The following is a 10,547-nucleotide window of genomic DNA, read 5'->3' as shown; positions in this document are numbered from 1 at the left end:
CTTTGGCGGCGTACAGGAGAACGGAGTATGGAGGTGAAGGATGAACCACGAGCTCGCGCGACTCTACGGCGAACCCAGTATCCAGAAAGTGGTGAAGGCTGGCCGGATACGCTGGGCGGGACATGTTGCGAGAATGCCGGACGACTGTCCTGCAAAACAGGTGTTCGCTACGAATCCGGTAGGAACAAGACGAGCAGGGGCGCAACGAGCGAGGTGGTTGGACCAAGTGGAGCGTGATCTGGTGAACGTGGGGTGCCCGAGAAATTGGAGAACGGTTGCCATGGAACGAGTGAATTTTAGGAATTATGTTCGTCAAGTTATGTCGTGAGACGGAGTGCTATGTAAATAAAAAAAATAAATAAATAAAATAATTGACTGCAAAACAGGTACCGACGTACAGTCAATCGCAAAATTGATCGTACACACAATGGTTTTTCAAGGCTTTTCATTTATTTGGTGTGAAAAAGTGGTTCAATATATATGATTTTGATGCACATTAATTGTTTACAGATTAAGCTATTGATCTGATCGCGACGATTTTGAAACATATGTTTTGCTTATTTTATAATTCAAGAAGTTGATAAAAATCCCAAATCAGAGATATGCAAATTTGATCGTACACCTTTTATTATTTAACTTTTTTTTTAGTTGGTAACCACAGGTGGTAAATCCCGGTTTACGGATTGTATTCCAAGGCACAGCGAGCCATCGCGTCCCCCCAGTTTGCTACTCTGGGTCCATGGGTACAATGGGAAGACTCATGATATACTCCATGTATATTCCCTACTCCCTAAACTTCACCTGGGGCCGCAGACCTGATTCCCACCTCGAACTGTTTAGTACACTATGCTTCAATAGTGGGAGGTCTATTCGCGCTAATGCGCTCAAAGGCAATACTCATTAACGAGACCACTTTCAGCAAAACCTCTCATCCTTACGACTCGACGCCTGAACTCTCCTCTAACGACTTGAGAACCGACATCTTCTCGCAATGACTCGAGATTCCCACACAAACCTCTCCTCTTCGCGACTTGAGGCCTGATCTCTCTTCTAACGACTTTATTATTTAATTTGAAATGTTTGATGTGTAAACAAGACCAATGTGGATAAGTGAAGTTTTTTTTCGTCAGTGTGTCATGTCAACACCCAGCAGCTACTTGGGCAGTGTTTGTTTTTGTTTATTTGCTGAATTTCGTAGAGTTGTGATCAAAATGGCAAACAAGCGCAAGGAAATGGACATTGCGACGCGATCGTTGATAATAAGTATGTGTTATCGCTGTAAATAGCAGAAGCTGTCGAGAGAACCCACTTATAGGATCGCCCCTCGATGATAAGTGTTGTGATTGTCTACATCAATAACAAATGTAAGTTTATGTATAATCAAAGACGGCATTGGAAAAGAGAAGAACCGAAGTAGGCTTTGACGGAATAGGACGAAGAAAATTTTCCGCGTGTGTCAAAATCATAGTGTTAAAAAAAATTTTGTTTTTGAAAAGAAATTAATCGAAAAGTGAAATGTCTGCACTGGCCATGTAGTTAGCGATTCCCTCCGCTAGTAAAGCAGAATTATCCTGTCAGGCTATCGAAAATCGAAGCAAGAAATTCTCTTCCCGGAAGGTCCTTTGAGAACACTCGGACGTCAATCATGGAATTCGGATCAAAACAAAGACGGAAACAAATGTTTACCGGAATGCAAGTAGGAAGTAGCTCAAGACTATTCAGGATTCGGGATGGTCTGGACGGAAAATGGATCGAAGCTAAGTATCAACTTATTAACCTGTTTCAACTCTGCAAAAAGCAGTGATTTGTTTTGAAATTTGCATGTTCATTAGAGGAAGATTCCTGGATTTTGGTGTGGGTTTTCGATCTGGGGTATTTGTGCTGTGGCAAGGATCGGGTGAGATTGCTTAGGGGAAACGGTTTAAATACTTTAAGGTCTAGGGTCTAGTTACTTGTAATGCACATAAAAGGACGAAAACATAATGATTGGAAGACAAATTTCGAATTTTATCGAAAATTGAGAGGGGCAAGTTAGCGATTGTGTGTGTGTGTGTGTGTGTGTGTGTGTGTGTGTGTGTGTGTGTGTGTGTGTGTGTGTGTGTGTGTGTGTGTGTGTGTGTGTGTGTGTGTGTGTGTGTGTGTGTGTGTGTGTGTGTGTGTGTGTGTGTGTGTGTGTGTGTGTGTGTGTGTGTGTGTGTGTGTGTGTGTGTGCCATAAAAAAACAAATTCAACGAATTTCAATAAGTCACGATCAAATAATCTCTCTCTCCATATGATTCTAAATGTTAGCAATCATTGTGTAGAAATCAGTGACCCCTGTTCGATTTTAGTCGATTAGAAATAACAATCATTTTTAAATTCGTTATGCCAATCCACAACCCTTATGGAGAGTCGGTTTAAAGTAAACATTTGAAGACTATATGAAAGATCATATTGAAACATCATATTGGTAATGTGAACTTCTTTTTTCAAATCCTAAGCGTGTTGGTTTGTTTCATCACATAATAAATCACAATTTGTTGTATAGTGAAAAGTTAAATTCCTTCTGTTATTTTATTTCTGATTTATTTAATTATAAAATAAATCAACTCATCAGTTGTGAAAATAAGATTGCAAATAATAAAAGGAACATTTAAAGTTTGGTAACGATTTGTTTCATTCTTTTAGAAATCTATAGGAACGTAAGTTAATTTCAATAGTTTTGCGGGATCTTTACACTAGTCAAAAGTGTCTCCTGATCATATCCCTTCACCCATCCTCCAAAAATAATTATTTGCTAGGATGCAGAGGTGACCTCGGTCCTAAAGCATAAATTTGTTCTTTTATCCCTTTCTCTCTTTTTCAAAATCTATCTATTGACTACTAGGACGTGGCCGGCGCCGTTATTGATGTTTAAAGAGAGAGCATCAATTTTGTTCATTGCGAATGTGCTGTCAATCCCAGACACCATTCTTTTGACCTCTGGACAAAATTGATGGCCTCGGTCAATCACGGAGTAGCAACCATTGGCGATGTGGAATTGATTCTACTGAGCCACGCCTGCGATCATGGAATTCGAAATGTGTAGGTTTAAAAAGATTCCCATAATTTTAAAAAACATGAATCAAGTTTACTTAGCTCATTAAAAATATTGGTCTTGAACATTTTTCAGGTTGCATTTCGAGTTCAATGATTTAGGGTGGATGTGAGTAGTCAAACAAGCTAAGCTAAGCTAATCAAAGACGGCATTGGAAAAGAGAAAGGAAGTGATTTGACAGTTGAGGAGTGAAAACGTGGAAATTAAAAGCTGAGTATTTTATTGAAGAATAAACGTTTTCCAAATCGGGAAATGTTTTAACTGGACTCTACAAATTGGCGACGAGGATGGGATGTGAAAACGCTGTACCTACCTGTACCCGTAGTTGCAGTACACATTATTTTTCATTCCTCGCGACCTGCTGTGAACTACAAATTGGTAATTGTGAAAACAATGCTAAGATCTCGATGGATTTTTATGATTGAATGTCAGTTCCATGGGATGATGATTGCATCCTTAGTAAGTATATTGAAGGTAAAGTTCCTTGTGTGAGCACAAATTGTTTGCGTGAGCGCAAATCTCCTGTTGCGAAGTTCCTTGTGTGAGCACAAGTTGTTTGGGTGAGCCCAAATCATGTCCTGTTGCGGAGTTCTTTGTGTAAGCACAAATTGTTTGCGTGAGCGCAAATCATGTGCTGTTGGGAAGTTCCTTGTGTGAGCACAAGTTGTTTGGGTGAGCGCAAACTATTTCCTGCTGCGAAAAAATAGCGTGAGCGCAGACGAGATACCGTTAGATGCGTGAGCGCATACGGAGTACTGCGTGAGCTCATGTGTGATGTTTGCGGAGAGACGAGTTCTTCAAATTGTTTTTGCGTGAGCGCAAAGAGCTATATGAGCAAGCACATTTTGAAATATATCTGGTGATTATGTGTGGGCATTAAAATGCATGTGTGAGCACATGAAAATGACATTTATTTATGATATGTTACGCGAAATTTGAGAATTCCTTTGCTCAAATCGGAGATAGAGATCTTTTCAAAAGAAAAAAAGGAAAGAATAGTGCAAGTTCGCAGAAGTTGGGAGAAACATGATCAGTACTCCTGTAGTAGTGACTCATTTGATAAATGCTCGATGAAAATGGCATTGTACTGTTGTGTAAATGCTAGCTGAAATCTAGTGCAATTTCGCAGAAGTTTGGAGAAACATGAACAATACTCCTGTCGAATATTCAATGTAAATGCGAATGTATAAAGTGACTGAATATACAGAAAATTTAACTACAGCGATCCATTATGATCATAAAGTACATTTTATTACAAAATAGAGCCCATTGAATAGGAACCAATGTATTTCTATGTTTACGTAGAACATTGGTCTTAAAAAAGTAAAGGGGGGATTGTAGGATCGCCCCTCGATGATAAGTGTTGTGATTGTCTACATCAATAACAAATGTAAGTTTATGTATAATCAAAGACGGCATTGGAAAAGAGGAAGGAAGTGATTTGACAGTTGAGGAGTGAAAACGTGGAAATTAAAAGCTGAGTATTTTATAGAAGAATAAACGTTTTCCAAATCGGGAAATGTTTTAACTGGACTCTACACCACTCTACAGTGCAGTACATCATCAAAAAGTGGAAATACGAAGGAACCGTGAAAAATATCGCTGGAAGAGGACGAAAACGCATCTTGATTCCTACAGATGAACGGGTAATTGTGCGAACTCTGAAAAGGAAACCTGAAACAAGTATTCCGAAATTGGTCACTGAGCTCGCTTGGACCATCGAAAGACCTGTCTGCGTAGATACTGTCCGAAGGGTATCTCAGAGGAGCTGTTTGAGAGGTCATGTAGCCCGTAAGAAGCCCTTTATCTCGAAGGTAAATATGAAAAAATGACTGGAGTTCGCAAAGGCTTATGTTAATAAACCTAAAGAGTTTTGGAACAAAGTTCTTTTTACCGACGAAACAAAAATAAACCTTTTCGGATCGAATGGACGGCAAATGGTGAGGAGAAAACCTGGAACTAAACTCCAGCCTAAGACTGGTTCCAACTGAAAAATACGGTGGCGGCAACCAGATGTTGTGGGGTTCAATGTCGGCCTCTAGACCTGGAACCATGGAATTGACTCAACGATGCACAAGATGAGCTATTTAAATATCCTCAAGCGCACTTGCAGCCTTCCGTGGATAAATTGGGTCTACCTCATTATTACTACTTCCAACAAGATAATAACCCTAAACATACCGCTATTGTCGCACGGAAGTGGTTGTTATATAATACCCCTAAACAATTCAAAATGCCTCCGCAGTCTCCCGATCTGAACCCGATCGAACATCTGTGGTGGGAGGTCAAGAATCGCTTGAAAAATAAATATCCTATAGGAACAAGACAGAGCTCAGAACGGCGATTAAAGAGATGTGGGAGAACATTCCATCTGAAGTGACCAAAAACCTCGTTGAATCGGCGCCACGACGCTTGCAAGCAGTGCTAGATGTCAGTTTAAAAATCTTACTTTGTCTTACCAGGGGGGAAGGAGGGTTGAAAATTTCCAAAATCTTGCTTACGTAATTAGTGAACGGCCCCTTAGTTGTTTTTTTGATATTTGTTACTTTCTATAAATTGATAATTTTAAGAAAAAGTGCTGTACGATCAATTTTGCCACGTCTGAAATGGTGTTTTTTTTAATTGAAGTGAAAATGAGCATAATACGCTGATGGGATAGTCCTCTTAAGGAATGATAACTTTTCACTGACGTAGAATTACGTCTAACGGCAACACTATAGGGGGACAAATTGAAATTTGCGAAAAAATCTCGCGTAACGAAAAACGCATCATTAACGGACATCGCATCTAAAGGATTGTGACGTCATCACCAACGCCTGCTTTGATGGCTTTTGTTTTTCCCTACCTACGCAAGGTATAAAACAAAGCGCTCGTCAGTCGACTTGGTTTCTAGGGATGAATCATCCAACAGGATGAAAATCCCAAGAAAAAAAAATCGACTTTCTTTCTCTGTTTGCCGTCAAACTGAATAGACGTTGCTGCGCTTCGATCTGAATTTGGACCCCACCGTCTCAGATATCGACTTGCAGTTGCAGTAGTTCAGTGGCAACCGTGGTGCAACATGGACCAGTGAGCAGCGATGACGGCCAGCAGCGTAGACAGTCAGCGATGGAGGCGTCCAGTGGCAAAGGACTTCAGTGGCAGGGATCCTACATGTCATCGCATGCGGCGTTGTCAGATTATGTCACATAGTCGAATTATGTTGCATGATCGGATTATGTAACATTGTCTGATTATGATGCATGGTCGGATTTTGTCTCATGGTCGACTATGTTGCTTGGTAGATTATGTTGCATGAGCCGATTATGTTGAATAGTCGGATTATGTCAATGGTCCGATTATGTCACATGGTCGATTATGTTGCATGATCGGATAATGTCACATGGTCCGATTATGTTGCATGATCGGATTGTGTCACATTGTCGATTATGTTGCATGAGCCGATTATGTTTAATAGTTGGATTATGTCACATGGTCTCATTATGTTGCATGATCGGATTATGTCACATGGTCCGATTATGTCTCATGGTCGGATTATGTCACAAGGTGATTATGTTGCATGATCGGATTGTGTCACATGGTCCGATTATGTCACATGGTCTATTATTTTGCATGATCGGATAATGTCATTTGGTCGATTATGTTGCATGGTCGGATTATGTCCCATGACCCGATTATATCACATGGTTCGATTATGTTGTACGGTCCGATTATGTTGCGTGGTTAGATTATGTCTCATGATTTGAATATGTTGCGCGGTCGGAGTATGTCATATGGCAAATTATGTTGCATGGTCGGATTATGTCACATGGTCGGATTATGTTACATGGTCTGATTATGTTGCATGATCCGATTATGTCACATGGACTGATGATAATGCTTGCTCAGTTTAAATCGTTTAGCGGTCGTAGCTAAAGTACTACCTCCTCAACTTTTTTGTGGAATACATAAATTTAAAAAGATAATTTTAACAGTTGATGAAAAATTATTCTGCTTTTTCTATATTTTTTTATAGATGAATGTTAATTTGACGAATTTATTTTTAATCCAATCACTGATTGGCAATCAGCACTTCGTTTAGGGGATTGAAAATGGAAGTCAAACTGTCTGGTTGTGTGGATTGAAAAAAAAAACTTATGGCATGTGCAATATAGAACCACACGAAGATTTTTTTAACTCTTTCCATCAATCGATACTAACTCGACGTAAAAAATTCAGTAAATCTAGGTTACAAAAAACACAAGCATCGAACAACGAACAACAAATTTCGGATGGAAATCAGTGAAGACCCTCACGACGAAAAAGGACTAGCAATTGGATACTTGGAACATGGAACTGCCGATTTTTAAATTTTGTGGGCAGTACTCACGTGCTCTCCAATGATTAAAAGAGCCGCAAATCCGACTTCGTAGTGCTGCAGGAGGTATTCTGGGCTCCACGGTACGAACGTCCCAAGATGGTCGTGCAATCTACTAGAGCTGCAGCAACACACACGAGCTTGGAACAGCTTTTATAGTGACATACGAAACACACGAAAACATACGAAACTGGCGCCCGACTCGGTTAAATATCGCACGACTGAAGCAACCTGAGGTCGTGGCAGACTATGCGTAATTGCTCGAAGTGGCGCTGCCGGCTGGCAGCGAGCTTGACGGAGCCCCTCTTGAGGTCCGTTGGGATAAGTAGTGCAAAGAGGCACCCGTCGAAATGTGGAAAATTATCGACAGCGAGTCCGAATTTTCCAGGAGAAATAGCGCCGCCTGGAGGAAGAGGATCTCGAAAAGTTAGAGCTGCTGCATCGTTCCTAAGAAACACGAAAACGGTAGGGGAAGGTACATCGCCGGCGAAGCAAATGAAGTGGTGGAGCCACTCTCAAGGATGAGTGAAGCTAAGGAAGCCATTCGTCAGCTAAATAGCAACAAGTCGGTTGGGATGGATGGCATCGCAGCTGAACTGGGAATCTGGGACACACAACAGCAACCGGAGGAGTGGAATGAGGGACTAATTTGCTCCTAATCAACAAGAAAAGCGACAAATTGGACTGTGAGAAATACCGAGCGATCACTGTCCTCAATGCTGCCTACAAAGTGCTATCCCGAATCCTACTCCGCCACCTAACGCCACAAGTAAACAGATTCGCGGGAAGTCATTAGGCCGGCTTCATGGAAGGACGGTCAACGACGGCCCAGATCATCATATTACGGCAAATCTTAAAAAATGCCGTGAACATCACGTTCCTACGCACCATCTATTCAACGGCTTCAAAGCCGCATACGACACGATCGAGCGTGACGAGCTATTGAAAATCATGGACGAGAATGGCTTTTCCGGGAAACTGATCAAGGCGACGATGGATGGAACGCAGTGCTGTGTGCGGATTTCAGGTGAATTACCAAGTTCATTCCAATCGCGTAGGGGGCTTCGACAAGGTGATGGTCTATCCTGCATGATGTTCAACGGGCCGATAGAAGATGTTTTCGACGAGCGGTGGGCGAAATGCAGGGCACGATTTTCAACAGATCCAGTCAACTTATCTGCTTTGCCGATGACATTGATGTAGTTGGCAAATCATCAGCGGCGGTGGAGGAGATCTTCCGCAAACTGAAACGCGAAGCAAGAAGGATTGGGTTGATGATTAATACGTCCAAGACGAAGTACATGCTGGCCTGCGGATCCAGGACCGACTGAACCCGCTTGTCCAGCAATAAGGTCACGATCGACGGCGACGAGCTGAAGATAGTCGAAGATTTTGTCTATCTCGGCTCACTGGTGACCGCAGATAATGAATGCTTACTATGGACTCCACAAGCAACTGCGGTCGAGAAGATCTAGCCCTCGCACGAAGTGTAACCTGTACATGACGCTCATTAGACCGGTTGTTCTTTACGTGCACGAAACATGGATATTGCTCGAGGAGGACCTGCGCACACTCGGAGTATTCGAGCGACGAGTGTTAAGTACCATCTTTGGTGGCGTGCAGAAGAACGGAGTGTGGAGGCGAAGGATGAACCACGAGCTCGCGTGACTCTACGGCGAACCCAGTATCCAGAAGGTGGTGAAGGCTGGCCGGATACGCTGGGCGGGACATGTTCCGAGAATGCCGCACGACTGTCCTGTAGAACAGGTGTTAGCTACGAATCCGGTAGGAACGAAACGAGCAGGGGCGCAACAAGCGAGGTGGTTGGACCAAAGGCAGCGTGATCTGACGAATGTGGGATGTCCGGGAAATTGGAAAACGGCTGAGAAAAAGCTCAAGAAGGAAACAAAAAAACAAATGAAGAAAGAAGTTTAAATTGCTCAAAGAAAGCAAAAAAAAAATAAAAACAAGAACAAAAAAGAAACCCCTATTTAGTTTTGCTCTGTTTTTTTATGATTGATTCGTTGAATTTTTCAATAATTTTAATTAAAATCAGTTTTCAATAAATTTCAGATGGAACACAAGCTATAATAAATCAGTCATAAAACACAACCATGCAACTTTCGAAATTTGAATGAAGACAATAATTTTCAATCGACTTTTTTGAACAAATGATAAAAATGTGGATTTATCTCCTTATTTTAAAATTGAAATGAAATTTATGTTTCTCATGTAGAATAAATCTAATTTTGTTTTTAATTTTAGGGAATCGACACAGGAATATGCTACAGGAGGAAACACACAGATAAAATATTAATTATTGGTCACCATCGTAATGCAGTTTGAGAAAGCAGCGTTAGATTATTATCAGAGGATCCATTGATATGGGGCACATACTGAAAAACACAGAACCCAAATTTTAACTACATAGTCATGCAACAGAATATTTCAATATATCTACTTTGGTCATAGTGTACGGAGAAGATCATTTAAATGAAATTTTTTTTCTAGAATCCAGCAGCTGTGAAACCTGAATTTCATCTAGAAAATATGAAAGGCAATACTTGGTGTTGAAATTTATTGTTTCTTAAAAACAATATTTGTTCTATAGATGTAACAGTAAATTAAATAGTACTTTCGGGCGCACTGCTCATTGGTAGCTTCTATCTTGAATACACTAGACAAGCATAAATTTTCTTGCTTACAATTTCATTTCGCCCGAATGCCGGAAGTATTTTCTTCTTTTGCGCCCGTACGATTCCGAAAATATCAACAACTTTTTCGGCATCGCACCAGCAGTATGAATGTGTGTGTATCAGCTATGTTTAGGTAGCATTGAGGTTTGACTGCTCTTGGAGTATATTATGCTGGCCTGTTCTGTATGTATGTGTGCGGGTTAGTTAATCGCTCGTCTCGACAAGACATTTTTTGCATTTCGCTTCAGACGATTTTTTTGGAAAAAATATTCCCGTAGTTCCTGGATTAACTGTAGAAAATGGTCGCGAAGGATAGTTTGTGCGAGGCGTGTCTGTTCGATGATTTCGCATCCGCACAAGAAAGTTATTTGGATGCTCGAATCTAAGAATTCCGCGTAAAGGTGCTTTCGACAAGCAA

At 41.1% G+C, this 10,547-nt stretch overlaps 1 protein-coding gene across 1 annotated transcript in view; it reads left to right on the top strand.

The window, feature by feature from the left end:
- The first annotated feature begins 1,211 nt into the window (after positions 1 to 1,211).
- The window catches only part of LOC129753017 (homeotic protein female sterile-like), a 51,424-nt gene continuing 42,088 nt past the window's right edge, over positions 1,212 to 10,547 (top strand). Inside the window, exon 1 of the mRNA XM_055748811.1 lies at positions 1,212 to 1,263. Within this exon, the coding sequence (XP_055604786.1) occupies positions 1,212 to 1,263 (52 nt within the window). The remainder of the gene's footprint in view (positions 1,264 to 10,547) is intronic.

This window comes from Uranotaenia lowii, chromosome 3 (genome assembly GCF_029784155.1).
Source record: "Uranotaenia lowii strain MFRU-FL chromosome 3, ASM2978415v1, whole genome shotgun sequence".
NCBI lineage: Eukaryota > Metazoa > Arthropoda > Insecta > Diptera > Culicidae > Uranotaenia > Uranotaenia lowii.
This window is presented reverse-complemented; position numbering and strand designations above follow the sequence as displayed.